At 40.1% G+C, this 24,875-nt stretch overlaps 1 protein-coding gene across 4 annotated transcripts in view; it reads right to left on the bottom strand.

The window, feature by feature from the left end:
- CRB1 (crumbs cell polarity complex component 1) overlaps positions 1 to 24,875 on the bottom strand; it is a 212,163-nt gene that overhangs the window by 127,676 nt on the left and 59,612 nt on the right. For all 4 annotated transcript variants that reach the window (XM_045048542.1, XM_019821930.3, XM_045048540.1 and 1 more), the window contains exon 2: positions 17,060 to 17,641. In XM_045048542.1, the coding sequence (XP_044904477.1) occupies positions 17,060 to 17,641 (582 nt within the window). The remainder of the gene's footprint in view (positions 1 to 17,059; positions 17,642 to 24,875) is intronic.

The following is a 24,875-nucleotide window of genomic DNA, read 5'->3' as shown; positions in this document are numbered from 1 at the left end:
CTAATACTGTGCTAAAATCCAGAGGCTTCCCTACATAAATACAGGTGACCCAAGGTGTCATTAATTCCTGACAGTCAGGGACAGTTTCACTCTGAACTACTCAATCTGCACAAACTGTCAAAAGTTCAGAAAAACCAAGTATTTAACTAATACTGGCAACAACAGCAGTATCTGTTTTCAAATAAGATCACATTCTGAGGTACTTCAACATAGGGTGTAGAACTTCAACAGAGGAATTTGTGTGTTGGGAGAGGTCACAATTCAAACCTAACAGACTCCTTCTTGGTTTGCTTTTCTGTCACCACCTCGAAGTTCTTAATGACTTTTGAACTACAGGCCCCACATTTTTATTTTACAGCAGAACCCACGAACTATGTAGCCTTTCTGCATATAAGCCCTTAATTCCCATTTAAACTTTTTATAACTGATATACATAGAATGAGTTCTTTTTTTCCTGACCAAAACCCAATTGATATACATACCCGAGAGAGGAAAGATTTGAGTGGAATATTCAAACAAGCAGACTGTTCAGTTTTGGGTCCAGCCCTCAGGCACATAGTTAAAGATATAGCAAAAATGGGGGCGCCTGGGTGGCTCAGTCGGTTGAGCGTCCAACTTCGGCTCAGGTCATGACCTCACTGTCAGTGGGTGTGAACCCCACGTCAGGCTCTGTGCTGACAGCTCAGAGCCTGGAGCCTGCTTTGGATTCTATGTCTCCCTCTCTCTCTCCCCCTGCCCCACACTCTCTCTCTCAAAAATAAAATAAAAACATTAAAAAAAAGATGTAGCAAAAATGAAGCTGGTGCAGAAGTTCCACACTCTTCAGTCTTGCCGTAGGCGAGCTGGGAATTTGGTATCACCCCAGATAGGTGTTGGGATCCCAGGAGAGAAGCTGTCTCCACTTCCCTTATAGAACTTTGGAAAGACATCAGGACACACATAATTCCCAAGCCACTGTTGTACAGGATGGTAGAACAGAGAAAACTACACAGGACCTGGGTAGATGGAAATTAAATGGCTTTAAAGAGAATACTTATTGAAGCAAACAAGGCAGCCAAATGCGCTCTCCAATTAGTCCAACACATACTCTTTGTATCATGTTGACTTAGGGAATTATAAAAATTGTACCTGCTATTATTACTTCCCTTCTTCCTCTTTTTCTTTGCCATTCATCATGGAAGAGTAGAAAGAACATGGATTTTGTAGACAGACCACTTAGGACTAAGCTCTGCTCTGCCACGGCTAATACCAAGGTTGGATTATAGTAAATGCTCAATGAGTGGTAGGTATTACCTATAATCTATTTGTTCTTTCCTATTACTTCTTCAATTCCTCTGGGTAGACAGAATTGTAAACGTTTTGAAGTCTTTGGAAACAAACATATCCCTGGAAAGGAATTTGGAATAGCTTCAGACTCAGTTAAAACAAATACAGATGGCATACTGAGAGTATAGGAGCCAGAGACGCACAAATTTGGAGCAGTCACTATACTAAATATGATTTTAAAAGGGGTGGGGGGGGTACAATGGACATATAAGTACCTAGTGAGCAATAGTAAATATATAGCCCAAATTTGGTAGTAAATATTGGAATGGATCAATAGAGTTTAAATTAGGACAAAAGAAAGTAGGCAATAGGGGGGTTTTCCGGGACTGGAAAACTGCAACATAACAATTGCAGGTCAAGCACGAGAAGGTTTAGAGAACAATGCAGGCACATCAGTAGAAGAGCTCTCCACAAAGTCTAGGCCTATAAGGAGATATCGAGATAGAGAAGGAGATTTTGGACAGGAGGAGTATGGAGATGCCAGATGGCTAATATTCTGCTAAAGATGAGGGAAGAATCCAACCGAAGCAAAGACATCAGAAGTGCAGGTTGTAGTGAGAACTTTGGTGGTAAAGTAGTTTTGGAAGATGAGAGGGACTAACTTGAAGCTGCATCGGCATGTCGCTGTGGCAAAATAGATGGAGGTCACTGAAAACAGGAAGCTCGAGAAATTCTAAAAGCATATGGGCCATCAAATACTCCGGTAGCTCCTAACTGGATTTGGATAAATTGAAAACTTCTCATCGTGGCATCAAAAAATCTTTGTAATACTTACAGTTTCATTTCCTATCACGAATCTGTCATCACTCTGTGCCAGTCTTATCAGATCATTTTCTTTTTCTCAAACCCACCATATCCCCCTACCCTCTAAGAGTTTGACATACTGATCCTTTCTCTCTCTCTCTCTTTCTCTCTCTCCCTCTCCCTCTCTCTCTTAGGTTCTTTTTTATTTGTCCATCTGATGAAGTCATCCTTTAAGACTTATGTTAAATGTCCCACCTTCAGTGAAGTCTCCCCTGATTTCCTTACTGGTTCCACCTTCTTGTGTTTTCATAGCACTTGCAGCATTATATTTTATTATTTGTTACTTTCTTATCTCCAACAACTGCTTTAAAGACAAGGATCCTTGCTTTGATATTCATAGTAATAACTGACATTTTTTGAGAGCTTATTTCACATCAGGTACTGTGCTCAGCATTTTATGTACCTTATTTTATTTTGTGTGATCTTCAAAAAATTATCCATGAGGTACTACCATTATGCTCATTTTCTTCAGGATGAAACCGAAGCACAGAGAAGTTAAGAAACTGATGCAGACCAACAGGCTAGAGAGTGGTAGGGCCAGGATTAGATTACAGGCAGTCTGAATTCAGAGCCTGTGCTATTGGCCATGAGGCTACGCCACAGCCCCGTACATTGTGTTCTTCAAGGATGTACATCCTCGGTGTGTAGAAACACCTGCCCCGTGACAGGTGTTTAGCACAGTTTGCTGAATTGAACTGAATGTGAAGAAGTTGTCTGGGAAAGAGAAGTCACTGAGAATACTGAGAGTGTCCTGGAGGAGGTCATAGCTTACAAAGAAAAGAAAAGAGAAGCGTAAGTGGTAAGTGAATGATGAACCAGTGGTTTTTCAGAAGCAGGGGGTTAGTGAGAAAGCCAACCCCTCCTTCCTTGAGAATCAAGGAGAAGAAAAATCCTTTAATAAGGGTCGCATAGAAAGTGGTTTCATCAGATAAATGCCAAGTTCAAGTAAAGGCCAAGGAATTAAAGACACATTGGGAAAAAAAATAAAATGTTGTGTTTACTTGTGTTTAAGAAAAGACTATGGATGCAGCGCCTGGGTGGCTCAGCTGGTTGAACGCCTGACTTCGGCTCAAGTCATGATCTCATAGTTTGTGAGTTCAAACCACATCGGGCTCTGTGCGGACAGCTCAGATCCTGGAGCCTGCTTGGGATTCTGTATCTCCCTCTCTCTGCCCCTCCCCTGCTCATGCTCTGTTTCTCTCTCTCTCCTAAAAGTAAATAAACATTAAAAAAATTATAATAATAAAGACTATGGAAGCAGGGGCCATTCTAATGAATTTCAGGAAGCTTTTCCTGTGACATTTTCACATAAACTATACATTAGCAGTCTAACCCTAGGCCAGATTGCTCTTCTGAACCCAACTATCTATAGGTTGTCTTCTCGACATATCCCAACAGACATCATTCTACAATTCCAAATACAAACTCTCTCTCCTCAATCCACCCTCTCTCATCCCTGCCAAACTTCTTCTCTCAGTGAATGATATTATCTCCAAATAACCCAAGCCAGATTTCTAGGAGTTACCATTATCTTGGTATTATTTCCCATATTAGTCACCAAATCCTGCCATTTCTCCCTGGGAAACGGATCTAAAAGGCCATTGCTATTGCTACAACCTTATTCAGACCCTCAACATCTCTCTTCTTATCTTATTGCTTACTGGCCTCTCTCTTTCCAGGCATTCTCTACATTTCTGAGAGTGGTCATTATAAAATACAAATCTGATTATATCATTGCCTGTGCAAAGTTTGTAAATAGCTCCTCTTGTCTCCAGGATAAAGCCTTGGAATGTGGCAGAAGATTCAAAAAGATGAGGACTCTCCTGGTACCACCTACAATGACTCTTGCAGCTCCACTGTCTCATGTCTTTAGGCTGCACATAGGTGCCCCCCTTGCTTAAAATGCCCCATTCCTCATTCCTACTTCCTCCAGCTAATTCTAATTAGTTCTGAAAAACTGAATTTGAGCATCATGATGCCAGAAACTATACTTAACCACTTACATCTGCCTTGGGTGCCACTCCACAGTTCTTTCATAATTCCCTGTTACATAAAAGTATGTATTATATATTTGACTGCAAATGCTTATTTGTTTATATTATCTACAAAACTGCCAAAGTGATTTTTTTTTGTCCTTTAACACTAAGATCTATAGCACATGGCACATACTCTTGAATATAGAAAATGCTCAATGAGGGGCGCCTGGGTGGCGCAGTCGGTTAAGCGTCCGACTTCAGCCAGGTCACGATCTCGTGGTCCGCGAGTTCGAGCCCCGCGTCAGGCTCTGGGCTGATGGCTCGGAGCCTGGAGCCTGTTTCCGACTCTGTGTCTCCCTCTCTCTCTGCCCCTCCCCCGTTCATGCTCTGTCTCTCTCTGTCCCAAAAATAAATAAACGTTGAAAAAAAAAAAAATTTAAAAAAAAAAAAAGAAAATGCTCAATGAATTTTAAATGAATCATCCAGTCCTAGGTATAGATTAATTCACCCTCTCTCCCGAAAGGCAATCTGGTCTGCCAGGACAGGGGTACTCAATGCTTCTGCGAGCCTGAGCCCACTCTCAATCAAAAACCGTAAAGGCAAATTCATGGCTTTGGCAAGCGTTTAAAACAAAACGTTGTTTCTGAATGACTGTGCCCTCAACTTCTGATCAGTGTTTAGAGACTGTGCCCCTCAATATGCATCTTTCAGCAATTACAAATCAATGTTAACATTCTGTGCCACGAGATAAAGCACATCGTATGTTATCAGCCTGGAGCAGGTCTTGTCACTGATGTTGTCCTCGTCACTCATTACAGTGGGGAGAGAGTGCACAACACGTGCCGTGTGGCCGATAGACTGCTCTGAACACCTTTCTCATTATCTTCAGAGCCCAGGCTTCAGAAATAATTGTACTCTCATTTTTGGTTAGCATGCTAAGTTTCAAAGTCTCCCGAATATATTTAATATCTAACAGGCCTCTATGCATAATATTTCCTTTTGAATAAGAATTATGTACACTGCACCTGAGTCCTTAAAGAATGATGCATTCTTACAGTTGTATCAATTGCAACAATGATCAGTGCAAAGAGGTGCACTAACATTAGTTTCTATTACACGTATAGATTTATGCTACACTTTTCTCCTGTATATCACATTCACATATTTAACATCCTAAAGCAAAGAACGGAGGCCAAAGACTTCATTCTCTGATTAACAGTGTCAAACAAGCATTATATTGATTAGCAAGATGCTAATCAATGGGAAATTAAAGGCAGATTTCTTATTTTCAGTGGGAACATCTTTGGGGTTTTATCCAGTAAGATTTCTGGCTTGTGCATTTAGATAGACCTTTTCGAAGGAAACCAAAAAGTACCAAATACTTTTCACAAGACACTCACTTGAAGTAGACTTTACAAGCCTAGGATTTGCCTCTGAAAGACATCTGAATTTTTTCAATTTGAGGACTGCTCTTTTCTCCGTCATAAATTTACCATCTAGGAATTATGATGCACTTTATAATCAAGAATGTCTTGGTGTTGCACTATATTTTAGTTACAGTTTTCTTTCTTGGCCTACATGAAATCAGTGTAATTATCAGTGATTAATTCTGATGAAATATGAAAACAGTTTCGTATTTTTACATTATTGTTTTACAATATTTATTGACTATATCTATTTTATTACTATTATTTATAAATATTATTAATAATTTATTATTACCAAAAGAGTCTCCTCCAGCGTCCTGGCCTCCCTCTACCCAGGGACCAGGGCTCCCTGGTCTCTCACTGGAGGATCCCCCACACCGGCCCACCCACCTGGCCAAGGCAAGGCAGTCATATTCCCAACAGATGTGCCTTCTGGGGAACAGACGCTTATAGCTAGGTTAGGGATGGAAGCCCACGCTTTGTTCCCTAAAGAGCCCACTCCGAGGAACTGGCATCTCTCCACAGTGGTCTTTCTGCAATGCTCTGGCTACCCAGAACTGCACTGCACCAGTATGTGTAACATGGCCTTCTCTCCAGGCCTTGGGCACCTGGAGGCCTTCAGGCCTGAGGTCTATGGCCCAGTCTCACATCTGGATAGCCTCGTGCGTGGAGGGGGATGCTCCTCCCACAAAACAATCTGATACTATGGCTACAGAGAAGAAATAGTCATTCCCCATTTGGAAGTGCTGCCCGATGGGGACCCAGGCCTCTCCAGGAATGAGGGATCCCAGATATCTCTCATTCCAGGGCACCAAGGCTTCAGAATTCCCGATGTGTCTGACTTCGGGGTGATAGGGTTCCTTTGTGAAGGTGCAGCCTTGGACGTTGGCAGACGCCTGGTTTTTCCCATAGAACACCATAGGGATCCAGCCTCTCCTGAACCTGGTCCTGGTCGGGTTCTGACCAGAGCTGGACGGGATTCCTGCTTGCTCCAGACAGCTTAAGTGGACCAATGTGCCCGATTAGCTCTCTGGCACCAAAGCCCCAGCAGCCAGGCCTATCCAGGTAGTAGGACCTCGTGGTATCTCTTGCTGGAGGACCAAGTATTAGTGCAATGAGGTGCACTAGCACTAGTTTCTATTACAGCTATAGATCTACGCTACATTTATGTCTCTTGTTGGAGGACTCCCAAGCAAGCCTGCCCCGCCTGGTCCTGGCAAGGCAGTCGAATTCCCCCAGATCTGCCTTCAAGGGGAACAGTTATCATTAGGTTGTTTAGGACGCGGAATTAGGCAGATGTCTATTTCCTACAAGAACCCGCTGTGGTGACCTGGCCTCTCCAGACCCAGGATGGCTTTCAGATCCCTGACCTCCCTGAACCGCACCCTTGGCAAGCCCAGTACATACCCTTTCAGCAAGTCTTGAACAGCCAGGACCCTCCAGGCCTGTGCAGCTAGGGCCTGGCGCCAACCACCTGAACATCCCGGGGGGGGGGGGGGGGGGGGGCAGGGTTGCCCAAACCCTGTGAGTCACTCTGAGGCGGGGAGCTGCATATTGGCGACAGTCCTCATTGGGACGTGATAGGGACCCAGGCCTTTCCAAGAACCAGGGATCCCAGGCGTCTTTCATCCCAGGGTATACTGGTGCCACCAAGCACGGCTTCAGAGCTCGCGACATAACTGGCTTTCGGATGTCAGGGTTCTTTCTGAAGGTGCAGGCTTGAACACTGGCAGATGCCTGGCTTTCCCCCAACATCCCAGGGTAGGGACCTGGCCTCTCCTGATCCGGGTCCTGGCCCGGAACGGAAACCGGAATGGGCGGGATTCCCGCTTGCCCGGAGCGCGGAGCAGGTCCCGCATGCGCAGTTGGCTCCCCTCCGGAGACCCCAGAGGCCACGCCGGCAGCTCTCGCTTCCGGGGTCTCCTTTGGGGGGGGATCCCCAGGCCTGCGCGCCTTGCCTGGCAAGGCAGTGGGGTCCCCCCACGTCTGCCTTTGGGGAAATAGGGCACCACTGTGGATGGCGGGGCTTGCAACTGGGCAGTTGCCTTGCGTCTCCACGACCCTCGAACTCTCCCGTCTGTGGGCGCTGGTAATGGCAAGACACCCTGGTGCACAGTATGTAGTGTTTCTTTATGAATTAGTTTTATTAACTTGCCGTTAGAGACCTGGAAATCAATCACTTCCGTTTCTACGGGCTTTACTTTCCCAGAGAGACCTCCCTGGAATAACCTCTGCCTTCAATCTTGACTTGTTTTTTGCTGCTTTTCTTAATTCCTGTCTTATTTGTCCTCTTGTCTGCTTCTGTCAGCCGTGCAAGTTGAAGAATGTTCTTGGCACCATTTTAGCATTCCAATCTTTCTAGAAAAATCTTAGAGGCTAGAACTAGTTCTAGGACTAGAAAGACTGGCTCTTGTTTGTCAGCCCTAAGAGCAGAGAGTGGGGAGTGCATTCTTGTGCTTTTTGGTAGCAGTGATAATTTCAGGGGTAAGGTGGTCTGTTTGCGGAAATACTCTGCTTCCCCACGCCTGCTGCTTCTCCCAGCACTAACTCACCCTTTCTTCTTCTCCACACATTTTTTTTTTCTAAATCCACCTGGATGCTCTTCCTCTCACTTTACTCCTATCATAAATCTCAGAACATGTCAAAAGACATCATTTTATTTTAAAACACATCCCTGGGGTGCCTGGGTGGCTCAGTCGGTTGGGTATCCTACTTAGGGTCTCGCGGTTCATGAGTTGGAGCCCCATATGGGTGAACCTGAGCCCTGCCCAGGATTCTCTCGGTCTCCCTCTCTCTCTGCCCCTCATGTGATTCTCTGTCTTTCTGCCCCTCGCTCACTGACGCGCGCTCTCTCTCTCTCAAAAGTAAATAAATAAATAAAATATATTCCTAGTTAATATGCATGACTTCCTCAATAGTAGCCTATATTTAATATGTATGTATCTGTGTATTTTTAGTATGTAACATTGGTAAGATATATATAAAGCTTAATTCGGAGTAACTCATTTCAAAGTCTCCAAGATGCTGTTTGAAAAACACTCTACTTTTATAAATGGTTTCTATCTTGCTTAATTTTGAAGTTCCTTGGGATCATAATAGGAAAATCGTAATAGTTGCATTTTGTGCTAACTATGCCAATGTTCTACATTTCACACTTCTGTCATTATAATGTTTTAATCATAACAAATATCTTTCTTGTGTTTTTGTTTATCAGGATAATTGTCATTCCTGAATATTTGAAATGTTATAGTATTAATACATTCTTAACTCCTTGGTTTTATGGTATGGTGGCTTCAGAAATTAAATCCTTGCCTACACCTATGGCAACTTTCCCATTTAAACATGTAAATAGAGCACAGAGATTATGATCTCAGTTAATCTGTTACTGAGTATGGTTCTAATATATTCCAAAAAGGAAGCAATTCAGTATAAGAAAAGGATACCTACAAAAAGTATAGGTAAAGATTGTTAAACGCTAGCATTTATACTAGCAGCAATATTTGAAGATATTAAAATAGTGACAGCCCGCATTTTCATGGCTTCGTAGTTTATGGGAAAACTTTCAGTAAATCATTTCATTGCCACCGTGACCCTGAGAGTTAGTTGATATTATGCCTGTATGTTAGAGTGAGGACCCAGAAGCTCAGAACTATTTATCAATATCAAAGCACTTTCTTAGAAACCACTAGAACACATCAAAGCTGGGACTGGGAGCCCTGTCTTCTGCTCTCAAATTCCACAGCCTTTCCACTACACCCATTCTTCGTATTACTACATATATTTTGGCTCATCCCCTCCTCACTCAGACCTGCACACCCACCCCGCTGATGGCTAGGAAATCACTAAGAGCAGTAGTCAGACAGAGGGGGTTTAAAATGGAGCACGCCATTCACGGCTACTCGCTAAACCACAAACCAGCCGTCAAAGCAAAGATGACAGAAGAGACATTCACCCCTCGCTAAACCCTCTGCAGTCCTTCTGCCTTGCTCTTCAGCTCGTTCTTATTCATACAATAAAAGTACTAATAAATGTAGTCAGAGGGCCGAAGTTTCAGTTGAACATCCTGAACGAAATGCATTGCTGCTCTGCTCGTAGGCCACCTTTTCTGTGAAGATTTTCCTGATCCGAAGCAGCGTCATTGGCTCCTTTCTGGGTGCTGCGTCAGCATTCTGGTCAGAGAGCGATTGTAAGTTTTGTTTGCCTGCCTTCTCCCTGGGTAAACTGTGAGTATTTCGTCAGGGATAAATTTTGTCCTCGTCATTTTTATGTCTCCGTGGTCTGGCACAATGTCCAGTGCCATGGCAGCATGTCCTGAATATTTGCTGAGTGAATAGTATTTGTTACTTTGTGCGCTCATTCAGCAAACGCTTGTCAAAGCCAGAAACTTCATTTCTTCATAAAACTGTTTCAGATGGCTCTAGTTCTGAGCAAAAGCCGGAATACGTGTGGATTTTCTTTGATATGACACTACAGAAATGATCAGTTTCATCATTAAGAGCATATAGAAAAACAGTCATTTTCCTTTGATAACATGAAGATACAACCCATGAAATCCAAATGTTTTCTTTTGCCTGCTACCCATTATTTGCCTTTTGGGTGTGAAAGATATTTGTTATGAATATATATATTATGTGGTGAGTAAAATGTGAGGTATTTAGATAGATGCTCACAGAAACAATATTTAAGTGTCCTTTAAACTCATGTCTTACAGCGGGGGAGCCTGGGTAGCTCAGCTGGTTAAGTGTCCGACTTCGGTTCAGGTCATGATCTCATGGTCTGTGAGTTTGAGCCCCGTGTCGGGCTCTATGTTGACAGCTCAGAGCCTGGAGTCTGCTTTGGATTCTGTGTCTCCCTCTTTCTGCCCCTCCCTGGCTTGCTCTCTGTCTCTTTCTTTCTCTCTCAAAAATAAACATTAAAAAGATTTAAAAAAAACTCATGTCTTACATATTGTATATCTTTATATAAATATGGACTGTTAATAATTATTCCCAATAAATTGACTTAAGTTCATCAAATGGTTTATTTGTTAACTTTGTAATCAGCAAAAACTTTCAATAATAATGATAATCATAATGATAATAACAATTTTTCTCATGAAAAAGCTTATATTTTATGATACACAGTACTTTTATTTCCCCCAAATTATTTTCATCACCATTAAGTTATCTATATGAATTGTCATAGAAAAATGGTATTAAAAAAGTATTTAATTGATCAAAAATATATTTAGAGAAGATAGAACATTAAGCCTAGATTCAAATCTCCTCATTGCCTGAAATTCAAATTGTGCTTTTGATAAATGCTACTGTAATGGCAGGGTTAGTGCCAATGACTGTCAGAGTTAGTGACATCATACCTGTTAGTCTGTCAGAACGGATGAGGAATATTGGAGAAGGCACAGAGAAGAACATAAAAAGTTATTAATAGAAGAAGGTCTGATAGGAAATTATAAATGAGTAATTTATATGTAATTCAAAGGCGTAGAATAAGTTTCAAGTGTGCCTGTGAAAGACTGTATGAAAATATGGTTGATACAAACTACTGAGGAACACTGTTGTTGGAACTATTCTGAATAGACCTGTCCTGAATAATCTGGACCTCCCACCAGAGGGCAATAGAGAGCAGGTCAGGGAAGGTATGCTCACGTTTTCTTTGCGTGATCCATGATCCTTCTGTGTTCATTCCTATCTTAATTAAATGTTAAAGGGGGGAAAGGTGTTAACACTTGATACTTTTATTTTGTTCTTTCCCATGTAATAATAGTCCATTCACTTGGACTATTGTATTATTGGGCGCTCTGATTCTACCCTAACAACCCCCTTCAGTATATACTCAACATAACAAGGAGAGTGATTTTCTTTAAATGTAAGTCAAATCATTCCAGTCCTCTGCTCAAAACTATCCAACAACTTCCCATCTTATTAAGAGCAAGAGAGAAAGTCCTTCCAGCCGCCCACAAGCCCCAATAGTCTGACCCTATTATGTCTTCTTGCTCCCTCCATTCCTGTCACATCAGCTTCATTGCTGCTTCTCAGACTTTCCAGTACTCTTTACCTAAGGGCCTTCACATCTGCTGTTCCTCTGCCTGGATGCTATTCCACAAGACATTTGCTAACTCCCTTCCTTACCTATCTAGAATTTTATCATGTGTAACCTTCTTAGTAGCGCCTTCCCTGGTCATTCTACCTGAAGTTCAGTTCCTAATTCCCCTTATTTGTTTTACTTTTCTCCACTGTGCTTATCACCACCTAACCTACTATGTATTTTATTTATTACTATTTTATACATGTCTGTCTCTTCCCTCTAAGATGGAAGAGGACTTTTTCATCACCTCTTTATTCTTATATTTACAGAGCCTATAACAATGCTTGGCACGTTGCAGGAACTCAATCTATATACACACCTGAGTGTATACGGGTGTCTGTGTGTTTTGACAACATTAATGGCTGGGTGAATTCAACAGGTACTTATTTATTTTTTATTTTTTTTAATATTTATTTATTTTTGAGAGGGAGAGAGACAGAGTGTAAGCCAGGGAGGGGCAGAGAGAGGGGGAGACACAGAATCTGAAGCAGACTCCAGGCTCTGAGCCCAAAGCAGGGCTCGAAAACACGAACTGTGAGATCATGACCTGAGCCGAAGTCAGATGCTCAACCTATACGCCGCCCAGGCGCCCCTCAACAGATACTTATTTTTATCCATATCATCTATCCAGGACTGTTACTAGCAAAAAATACTGCACACATACACACACAAACAGACACCTTTGTGTTGTCACATGAAAATCCACATAATTGTCTACATCAGTGGTTTCTCAAAGTGTGGTCCCCAAACCAGCAGAAGATCAGCATCAATATTGCATGGGAACTTGTTAAAAATGCACGGACCCCACCACAAATCTACTGAATCAGAAACTGTATTTTTAAACTTTATCTATTTATTTTTTGATGGGGGTGAGCAGTGAGAGGGCCAGAGAGAAAGGGAGAGAGAATCCCAAGAAGGCTCTGCACTGTCCGCCTGGTGTGGGGCTCAATCCCAAGAACTGTGAGACCATGACCTGAGTTGAAATCAAGAGTCAGACGCTTAACTGACTGAACCACCCAGGTGCCCCAGAACCTGTATTATAATAAGCTCTCTGGGTGAGTCTGATGCATGCTAAAGTTTGAGAACCACTGATAGAAATAAGTTTATTGAGCTGGAATAGGCAATTGGACTTTTAATGCATTCTTATTTTTCATGTTAGAGATTTCAAGTTTTGCTTGGATAAAATAAGCTTGGAAATATTCTGGCTTTAATAAATGCCAAGTGAGCCGTCTTCTTAGTGAGCCCTACACCTACCTTCCCATTCATCCTGCAGTCACTCTTCCTGGCCAGGTCCTAATGTCTTATCCCTGGTCTGGATGGGTTTCTAACTGAGTAGTCTCTCCATGTGCTAACTAGTCTTCTAACTAGTCTCCATACACTAACACATTTTCGTGAATATAAAATGAATTTTTCGTATGTTGTCATCCTTGAAATAAAGATGCATCTTGCAATCAATAAGTAAATTTAATGGTGTTTTCTTATTTTCCAAAAGATTATTTTTGTGCCAAAGACCTATTTTTTAATGAAGGAAATAAGATATTTTCCCACACTGTTTTGCTTCATCATGCATCAGATTGGCCTGGTCATGCCCTCTTGTAGCCCCATTTTTCTCATGCTTCAGGCACCCTAACATGAAAACTGTTCATTTGTCAATCTGCTAATTTTAAGAAAGCCCTCAGTGAAAGAACGGTACACTGCATAAACTTGAACTAAAAGCAGCTACGAGCTCATGTATTCTTTCCATTCAAAAAGTCTGCAGCTGCTTCCTTTCTGCTTAAGTTGGAGTTTTTGCTTATGCCTGGCATTTTCTCACCAGCTCTGCCTCTCTCTGAGCCTATTTCTGCAGTTCATGAATCACCACGTAGGAAGCACAGTGGCGTGCACAGAGAAGGATTCCCGCAGTGTGAACCCCCTCTCCGCGGGCTACTGCTCTTTTCCCTCTTCTCCCTCTCTCTGTCTTTTAAAATTTATTATGTTTTCTTACTTTGCTGCACTGAGGAGCACAGGCTTTTTCCTGTAAGCCAGGTTCTTTATGATCCTCTAAATTTGGATGTAGCACACAGCAGCTGGGTTATTATAGTAGTTTCCAGGATTCATTGGGCGGTCTGGGTTCAGGCAGAGCATCTATGCATCCATGCTGATTACTAATAGTCTTCTTCCCTTCCCAACTCCAGCTTTTCCCTTGGTCCTAGAGACCTTCTTTGGGTTTCTCATTAATTGGCCTTGGTCCTATAGACCTTCTTTGGGTTCCTCATTCATTACCACAAACACTGGTCGCCATGGGATAGCGCTGAAGCAAAGCAAGCCTCCTTGTGGGTCTAAATGATGGGATATTGCAAGAAAAGTTTCTAAATTAAGTTCACATAAACCAAACTCCTGGCTCCCAGCCCTACCTATACATTAGAATCGTCAATTAAATTTGACTCTCTGAAGGTGGAATCTGAGCATCTTTGTTTCAGATCTCCCTGGGTAATGGCTAATGCCTAGTCAGGGCTGGGAACCACTGATGAGCTCCCAGAATGCAGGCTATTTTACTTGTGGAGATTGGTGATCAAGACGAAAATCACACCTTTGTGTCCGAATAAGCCTAACCAGCTAATATCAGACATAATTCTTACTGCCTGATGAGTCTGTCACTTAAACTCTGCAAGCAAGTTATATTTATGTCAACAGAGCTAAAATAATAAAAGTTAGTTGATTTCTTAGAGGGCAAGAGAAGAACATAGTCAAATAGGGAACAACTCTATTATACCAGGGTTTGGACAAGGGAGGTAACCTCATTGTGGGCTTTGAGCTACCGTTATGGTGAGAAAAAGGCATTGATTTTCATGGGGCCCAGCAGGGATACGATTTATCCACGGTATAAATTAATTCATTGTCGAGTAAAATGTCTTATAATGGAATTTTACTATATTTCCCATTTGGAATATACTCTTGACATCTTTTATGCCTAAATTTATGCCACTGAAAGGATTCATTACAATCCAATTAATTGAAATGTAAAAAATAAAAACATACCTTGTAAAACATCATTTCTCAAGCTGTGTTTTGCCATTATGAGACTATTTAAGAACACTGTAGCTAAAATGGCTGAAACATTTCTTTGATCTCATGTCTGTTTCTTTCAGTCACCATTCGCAATATTGTACTAGCAGCAGGAAATAGAAGATACTATCTTAATTAAACCATAGTGGGTTTTAAATGTGTCCATTATAAACAAAAGCAATCCCACACCAGCCCCACAAAAGTTTATTTTTTTTAATCAAAAATTTTAAACATTGAAATTCAATTGCTGTAACTCAGTTTTAAAAAAATAGACATGATGATTTGGCATATAGATAAGGAGCTTTTCACGTATGAGTACTGTTTTATAACCCCCTTTACTGTTCCTCATAACTTTTAGCTTAGTACTGTAATTAAAGGCAATCAATAAAATAATTTTCCACTTAACACAGCATTCTACCAACACAAAGCATAGAGAAGGTAAACTCTTAATATGTTTACCTCAGTTTCATTACCACACAGGGTGTCCAGAAATACATGGGAAATTTTAGAAAATTAAAACAATTCAGTAACAGTTTATTAAGCAGCCATTATTGGCTATGCTGGGCACTTTGGGAATAGTGCCTTCTCTTAATACAATGACTGACATATAATAAATACCCAAAAAGGACTGATGAATTAAAGCATAAACATAATACATGACTTCTGTCCTTTAGGAAGTAATACTTCAGTGGGACGAGACAAAAACACAGATCTCTGAAGAACAGGACAAAGTTCATGAATAGAGGCGCAAACCACTACGGAAGTGATAAATAATTACTATTGCAGTTAAAAGTGTTATTTCAGCAGATGGTAAATCAGAAATGCTTCTTGAGTTAGGCGAGAGTTGAATGAAGTACTGAAAGTACAGAACGTCACAGAGTAGACACTGAATTGAGGGAGGGAGGGAAACCATTTGAACAGAAGATGAAGACAATTCAGGAAATGGAATGCTCTGGTGGAAGGAGGTGTGAAGATACGATTACAATGTAAGGGACAAATTGTGGCGGGTTTTTAATGAGACGTGAAAATTATTCTCGTGTGGTGGGAAGCTCTCAGGTTTCTTCAGAAGGGAATGGCACACTCAGATCTATTTTAGAAGGATGATTTCAGAGGCACTGTTCAGAACAACCTGGAGAAGGCAGAGGCCAGAAATAGAATCTAGGAGGTTGTATAGTAAGTATACACAAGATGATGAGGACATGAGCCAAGGTACTGGTAACAGAGTGGATAAGCTCAATTTGGAAGACATGTTGGATGTCCAGATAGATTTTGAATATTCGTTTTAGGTGAGGATTGAGGGAAAGGGAGCAAATTTCACGTCAGAGCAACTAGGGAAATGGCTATTTTATAAGAGATGTTTCCAGAATGTGTAATATTAGAAAAATGACATACTGGTATACATTTTGAAGAGAAATACTTTACAAATAATTATATTGCTTAACATACATGGAAAAAGAATGACAAGAAGAAGAAGTAAGCGTGAAAGCGTTGAGAGAAGGCAAGTTGAAATTCAAGTACCACGGGAGGTTATAAAAGTGGCAAGCGATAAGGGAAATGTGGCATTAAAATGTGAAAAATGTCACAACGAGGTGAGTCAGGAAGCACAGGAAAGTGGCGAGCAGAAGTCAGAATGAATGAATGGGAGAAAGCATGGATTAGTGTAGAGAATCCAGAGAGTGAAACAGTGCATCAGAGATGGTCACCATGAAGAAATGACCTAAATGGGTAACTGGTTCTGGAGGATAGGGAGCAGAGAAGGTAATAAATAACATTTAACCTTTTAGTGAATGAATGGTCAGCTCGTTACTCTGTACTGAAATACCACCTCAACAGAAACTTGGTGAATAGCTATGAGGTACTATTATTCACTGTTTCCAAGAAATTAAACAAGAAGTGACTTCTTTATTAATAAAATTGTGGTTTAACTCATTTACCATATTACATCAGCCTTGCCATCACTGATCTGTTGATCACACCTTAGAACCCACTAACATGTATCCGTTCCATGGCCTGCTTTCCCGGTTGGCTGCAATGTCAGGCTTTGGACATTAGCTGATAGGCACACTTTAGCTAAGACAAAAGGAATCTTCTCTTGACGAAACTTGAAGTGCCCTGACCTGGAAAGCTAGGCCTCATAGGGCCCACTAATTCTAGACTGAACTTCAGATTTAAATAATGTAAGGGCTCTATTTAAAACGACAACAGTGACATCTGGCAAATGTTTAAGCCCAGTGGACTTTTAGTAGTCTAGGATGCTTTCTAATTCCTAGCAGCAGGAATTAACAAGACCATATTCATAAACAAGCGGCTAAGACAAAAAGTCACCTCTGCTTCTGTCATATTAAAGAAAGGGAAAGCTGATTATGTCCTCTGGTATTCAAACGTGATAGCACTTACCAGAATAATCACGGGGGCAGATACAAGTGTATCTTCCTATCTCATTGAGGCATGTAGCTTCATTCTTGCAGGGATCTGAGACACATTCATCCACTTCCAGCTCACAGTGCCTGCCTTGATATCCTGGGACACAGAAGCAGGAATAGCCATCCATTCCATCCTGGCACACGGCTCCGTTGTGGCAAGGGCTAGAAGCACACGGATCATGACCCTTTTCACAGAATCTTCCAGCATATCCTTCTGGGCAGATGCAGACAGGGTGAACAGGGTCCTGATGGCAAACACCTCCGTGTTGGCAGGAGCTTGTGCCACAGAAAACAATGGCAGTTTCACAGGTTGTCCCACTAAAACCAGGAGGACATTTGCAGAGAAAGCTCCTTTCTCCTGGGGTATTCACACACGTGGCATTTCCTTGACAGGGATTGGAGAAGCATGGGTCTTCCGTATCGTCACAGTCTTTGTCCAAATCAATCGCTGTGTCCGAACAGTGGCAACTGTTGTCCTTTGAAGTATTACTGCATGTAGAATTGTTTCGGCAAGAACTTGCAAGGCACCTGGTGTCATTTTTATTGCCAGAGGAATCTAGAAGGAAATAAAAGATGTCAAGATGTTTACAAATAAATGGCTGAGGGTAAAAATAAAGATCTTCTTTCTGCTTCCACGCATCTCAAAGAAACTCATTAATGAAATACAGTTGGCTGCATTCTAATGATGAGTTTTCGCAAATGATGTCCAATGATGAGGTCTTTCATTAATGATGGTTTGTCATATAGTTGGTAATGAGAAACAAAAGTAGCTGGTTTCAGATTCTTTGCTTTTCCTCCACTTCCCTTTCTCAGGGCCAAGTGAGCAACGGAATGCATTGAAGCAACTGTTAAGTTGTCTCACACACACACATTTTTGAAATTCACATTCTCCCGTGGAGGATCCTGGAATATACTGGGAAATGACGTACAAAATTGTCTCTGAATATATTGCCTAACTAAAACTAATATTCAAATGAATGACTCAGTTTATGACTGCTTTGTCACAGTTACCCTTTGTATTCTAAAAAGAAAAGCATAGGAAGATGAAAATACTAAAAGAGGATAGAGGGCCAACTATTTATTGAAGGCTTGCCAGGTATTTCACATATATTATTCTAACCCTCATAGCAACACAGTGTTACTATGTACAGTTTACAGATGACAGATTAAATAAATCCCTCTGCAAGGAAACAGATGTAGTCAAGTTCATGCACTTTTATTTTCCTATGGACTTGTGTTTTTATATGCGTCTCTGTTCTAGGGATACTTTTTTTTGAAATTCTAATTGGAACAATAACCAACAGAAAAACAATAATTCCTTAATTTGTTGACAAACTCATTAGCTATGTTTATGCATATAGGTTGTCCCCAAATATAAATAGATTATGATCACAGCATAGTTATTTTCTCAATCGTGTATACTGAGAAGCCTTATGATTTTTCAACTCAATTGTATTTTCCCATGAAACACTGTCTTGCATGTGGATTCATCTACTATATCATTCTCTTATTTTTACTTTCTTTCTCTCAGTATTGCTCACAAATATAAGAGTGGCAACAGTACAGGCTTGTAATAAAAAAAAGTTACAAAACGGGGAGTTTGCTCTTAGGATATGAGACATAAATCAACTGTTGTTGGGAGAAAATAGTGTGCAAACTTTGAGAAATATGTAATGACAAATCTTTTCCCTCTCTTCCTGCAAAAGAAGAGGTGATTCTTGTAACCTGGTGTGGCCACAAGCAGGGTGATGAGAAGATACTTAAATGATGGACTGGTGTGTCGTACAAGAGTGAGAATATTTTCATAAATATCTTCTCTGGAGTCTTTCTGGCAGCCAACAATTTTCCTCCAGTGCCTACACATAGAAAGTTAACATATGCTTATAAGGGCACCTGGGTGGCTCAGTCGGTTGAGCGTCTGACTTCGGCTCAGGTCATGATCTCACCGTTCGTGAGTTTGAGCCCCACGTTGGGCTCTGTGCAGACAGTTCAGAGCCTGGGTGCTTACTTCACATTCCTTGTCTCCCTGTCTCTCTGCCCTCCCCTGCTCGCACTCTGTCTCCCTCTTTCTCTCAAAAATAAATAAACAGTAAAGAAGAAGAAGAAGAAGAAGAAGAAGAAGAAGAAGAAGAAAAAGAAGAGAAAGAAAGAAAGAAAGAAAGAAAGAAAGAAAGAAAGAAAGAAAGAAAGAAAGAAAGAAAAAGAAAAAGAAAGAAAGGAAGGAAGGAAGAGAAATTAACATATGCTTATATATTATCAGGAGGGTTGATCAGAGAGCCAACATTTTCTACTCCCTATGAGAAAAGTCAACTAATCATCCTTTTACTTTAGTTTTAGTCTTTTTGTTTTTTTCAGATGCTGGCTTTCCTATCACATCTTCAAATGCGATATCTTAGCTGCAGTGTCACTTCCTGAGAGCTTTCTCTGAACTCCTTTTCTAAATTTTGTTGTTTTATTTGCTATGTTACATATGCTGTTATTTTTTCTGTATATGTTTGTTTTCTGTTTTCTTCATTAGAATGTTAGTTCTTTGGAGGAAAGGAGGAAACCTTGTCTGTATTTCCTGGGTCTGCAATATTACTCATCACGTAACAGGTGTCCATACATATTGGAAGGAAGGGGGAACATGTCACAACCGAAACATGGAAGGGTGTTGTGAAATCACATGTGTCAGGGAAAGCATACCAGGAAAAGCCTCACTGAAGAAAGGGTACTTGAGATTTTTTTTTTTTTAATGAATGCAAGGGGAGGAAAGATATTATTTGCACACAAAAGAACTAACGCATGAGGGGTATTGGCATTCTTGGCAATACTAAGAAAATTGTGAGAGGGTGTGGGGCAGGAAATGGGGAGGGATATGAAGAAATATTTAATAAGTTCAAACTTTTGGAAGCATTTAAAGTTCTTGTGTCCAAGCTGAAAAAACTCAGTTGAATACTCCAGCTGTCCTCTTAACTGCACCAGCAAGGGAAGGCATTGATGAACTTTGGTTTTCCATTTATTTTTGTTTTTTTATTTTGTTAGTGGTGATGGTGATGCTGATGGTTGTTTCCTTCATTAATCATCAAGAATTATCACTGAAGCCATGAAATAAAGAATTAGTGTGGGAAGACAGCGAAGGAAATTGGCATTTATACCCAACGCCTTTCCAATGCAACTTTTAAAATAGATTTCTAACAATATTTGTGTAAAGCGTTTTACAGATGGAAAGCTAAGCTTTGTAAGGACTAAGTCATTTGAATGGTGTCAAAGAGAGGAAGGATTTGAATCTCTGATTTGTGTGGTTCTAAAGTCTATTTCTTTTTGCTGTATTATTTTGGAAGTTAGGATACTTACTGGGTAGGGTTTCTGATGTAAACATGATGATATTCGCATTAAGTGTTTTATTCTGTTCCTTTCCAAAATTCATGAAAGACGTGAAGGGATAACAAATAAGCACATTGAAAAATACTCAACATTATTTGCCATCAGGAAAACAGAAATTAAAAACAGTATCACTACTTACCCACTAGAAAGAGCAAGTGACAAAAATTGGCATTACTAGGTGCTCACAGGGTGTGGAAAAAATGGAAGTCTTATTCAAGTCCTCTCTGTCTCTCTGTCTCTGTCTCTGTCTCTATCTCTCAGTAACTAATCATTCTTGCCTGTGTGTTACCAGTTATATTAGTGTTTTCAAATATTGGCCTTTGACTTTGTATAGTTTCTCCAGAAGATCTTTGTTTTCTGTCCTAAATTTCTGCTTTTACATTTTTCTTTTCTTTTTTTTTTTTATTAAAAATTTTTTTTCAATGTTTATTTATTTTTGGGACAGAGAGAGACAGAGCATGAACGGGGGAGGGGCAGAGAGAGAGGGAGACCCAGAATCGGAAACAGGCTCCAGGCTCTGAGCCATCAGCCCAGAGCCCGACGCGGGGCTCGAACTCCCGGACTGCGAGATCGTGACCTGGCTGAAGTCGGACACTTAACCGACTACGCCACCCAGGCGCCCCACATTTTTATTTTCTTAATTCTACTAAGAATTAAGCAGTTTAGCTTGTTATTTACTTTTTCAGGCATTCTTTCTAATTTATTAATTTAAGACAAAATTTCTGTGTAAGCACTGCTTTACTGCATTTCGTGTGATTTCTTTTCAATGTTATTCAAATAAAAATGTTTTCCGATTTTCATGGTGATTTCTTTCTTCTTTGAACTATGGAAAATCTGTAAAACTCAATTATATCAAATTGCTAACTGTGTTATTCAGAACTTCTATAACATTGGGGCTTTTTCTGCTTCTCTTCGTTGAGATCGATGCATTGAAATCTCTGACAGTGAATATGAATTTTTCTATTTCTCATTTTAGTTCTGACAGTTTTCACTTCTATATTCTGAAACTATATTCCTGTGTCATAGAAATTTAACATGGTTACATTGTCCTGCTGGCTTGACCCTCATAGGCATAAAATATCCTTTTTATCTTTAGTAATGCATCATACCTTAAAAGCCTACTTTTACTGTTGTTGTACTGCTCTATCAGTCACATATCTCATACGTGGCTGGAGGGAATACAAAATGGCATAGCCACTTTGGAAAAAAGTTTCAAAGTGTCTTATTAATTTAAACATACACTTATTCAGGAATCCCACACCTAGATATTTCCCCCAAGAAAATGAACACATAATATCCACACGAAACCTTGCTTGCAAAATTCATAGCAGCTTTATTCATAATGACTGACACTGGAAAAACCCCAAATGTTCATCAGTTGGTAAGTAAATTTTAATATATCACACATTGGACTACTACTCAGGAATAAAATGGGCAAATTACTGACCCAGTGAACAACATGGAGGAATCTCTAAAGTATTACGTTAATTAAGAGAAACCAGACACAAAGACTATCTGCTGGATGATTCAATTTTATGAGACATTTAGACATTCTAGAGAAGGCAAAGTTATAATGATGGAATTCAGCTCAGTGGTCACCAGGGAATGGAGGTGGGTGAAGGAAACTAATTGTAAAGAGTTTCTGTGGAAACATTCTATATCATGATTGTAGTAATAGCATATGTGTTTGCCACTGAAATTGGGTTAATTTTATTGTATGTAAATTATACCTCAATAATAACACATAGAAACAGTCCTAGGGGGAAAAAAAAAACGGACAAGAAGGAATGAAATCGTCATACTCACAAGATCCAGAAGGAAGGCTGAGGGGACAGCAATAAATACACATATACATACACTCATACATATAAGTGGAAGCTCGTCTGTAGATGGATGAGTTGGAATAGACTTAGTATACCAGAATAAGCAAATCCCAGGTGAGAGAATCCCAGAAGCAAGCCAGTTGATGCTGCGGAACCCCAGAAAGTTTCAGGAATTAGGGGTTCCAGGTACTCAAGTGGTGCTGAAAATGGGAAGGTTGTTTGGAAAACTTACCAAAAGTACAGTTAGATTCCCATGTTCCATCTTTCATCCCAGGAAACTACATGACTGCCCTTCCCCCATGAAGGCGACTCAAAGCCAAAGGCACAAGTGCTGGTGACGTGGGAGTGGCTGGCTCTGGTCTGATAAAAAGGGGGGAAGTGAATATCTACATACAGAATTGTGAGACCCTCCCCATCCTCATTTCTAATTCAGTTCTAAAAATGCCAGCAGCCAGATTTACTCCCTAAGCAGGAAATAATTATTTCTCTTGATGAGCCCAAAAGAAAATACTTACAGATATTGGTATTGGGTGTCCCCATTGAAATGACCCAGGCCAATCACTCTAGAATAAATTTAGTAAGCTAGAAAGTCCTGTAACATGAAATAAAAGAACTTTCCAATAGCTCTTTTTAAACAAATATATGAGTATATGTAAAGTGTATATATGCATATAGGGAATTGCTATCCTTTAATTATACTTTAAATGTTATTACAATTATACTTTAAATAATGATAAACAAACATCCTTGTATCCACTAATCAGCTTAAGAAACAGTAGTACCTCTTTATTTAATATAAACATATTTTTATGAGATTACCAGATGGAGAAAACCCTTTAAGATAAAACACTAAGAACAGAACACACACACACAAAAATATTTTTAAGTAACTTGGATGAGACAAAGACAATTTAGGGAGTGGACAAAAAATTATGAAACTTTGAGGTTTAACATACTCAAAGAGTTAAGGGAGGATATTGTGGCAATGAAATAAGTATAGGAAGTTATTAAAATAAACTTCTAGATAACAAAAGAGATCTTTACAATTAAAAATACAGTAGTAGAAATGAAAAATTCAGTTGAGTTACTTGAAAGGTAATTTTGAGGAAAATCTACCAGATGCTAGAAAAAAAATACTAACAGATTGGAAAGGGGAGGTAGAAGCAACAGGGAACCAGAGAGTGACTCAAGGAGGAGTTTCAAAATAAGAGAACAGGGGTGCCTGGGTGGCTCAGTCGGCTGAGCATCCGACTTCGGCACAGGCCATGATCTCACAGTTCGTGGGTTCGAGCTCAGAGCCTGGAGCCTGCTTCAGATTCTGTCTCCCTCTCTCTCTGCCTTCCCCTTCTTGTGCCTTATCTCTCTATCTCTCAAAAATAAACATTAAAAATATTAAAAAAGAAAAACAAAATAAGAGAAGAAAGGAAATGGGGTGGGAGGGGGAAGGAGGCAAGGAGAGGAGGGAGAAGGAATTTAAAATTATGACAGAAATACAGAAATTGTTGCCATAATTAAAAACAAGTGTATAGATTTAAAGTTTCTACTAAGTGCTGTAGGAAAATAATTTTTAAAAAATCCACAGCAAGCCTCATCATTTTTCTGAGGTGGAACAGAGAATAACTCATTTACAAAGCATCAGAAATCAGAATAACATCTGATTTATCAGCAGAAACATTGGAAGCCAGGGGATATTAGAAACATGCCTTAAAAATCCTGAAAGAAAATAATTTCAAATTAGAATTCTATGCCCAGCTAAACTGTCAATCAAATGTTAAGGGAGAAGAAAAATATTACAGGGATTCAGAAATTCAAAATTTCACCTCACACACTCGCTTTTCAGGAAGATTCTAGAAGATAGTTTCCGTGAAAGTGGGAGTGTAAATCAAGAAAGAGACATGGAATCTAGCATACAAGCGTTCTAATAAAGAAACAGAACATTTTACTGAAAATTGCCTGCTGTACTATAGGTATGCTACCAGCGAAGAGATTAACCAGTGCTGAAAGAGAAAGCAGAGCTCCAAGAAGGAAAATGCAGAGTACCATATAGAGAAGTAATGGAAAACTAAACTCTTTTTAAAAATATTCCTAGTATTAATTCTAGGGAAAAGGTTGCACAAAATGGGAAATGAAATCATAATATACTGTGTAACTGCAGAGAGTTCTTTGTGATACCAATAATGGTAATAATACATGATTTAACCAAAGCAGCAGAGCTGTGGTGTGTGTGTGTGTGTGTGTGTGTGTGTGTGTGTGTGTGTGTGTGTGTGGTTGAAAACTACGGGAAAATTAAATCTACTTTTAGCATAGTAGGATTCCAATAGATTATGCCAGTATCAAAAGCAAGGGAAAATCTCAGCCTAGTATTTACAAGTATATAAATAATAACCGTAAGAAAGAACTGAAAGAGTTTTAAGTAGTTGCTTCTGGAGAATGCACATTAGGAGTAAGAAGCAGGAATGGGGATGGCAAAAAGTGGACTAGTGTTTCCCTTACAACGCTTAGAGACTTTTAAAGTATTACAGAATACATTTGATAAAGATATTTTTAAAAGCAAAAATGGATATTTATAATTTGGTCATGCACACTGACCCCCCATCGCTT

Source organism: Felis catus, chromosome F1 (assembly GCF_018350175.1).
Source record: "Felis catus isolate Fca126 chromosome F1, F.catus_Fca126_mat1.0, whole genome shotgun sequence".
In the NCBI taxonomy this organism is placed as follows: domain Eukaryota; kingdom Metazoa; phylum Chordata; class Mammalia; order Carnivora; family Felidae; genus Felis; species Felis catus.
Note: the sequence above shows the minus strand (reverse complement) of the source record. Positions and strands in the feature narration are given on the sequence as shown.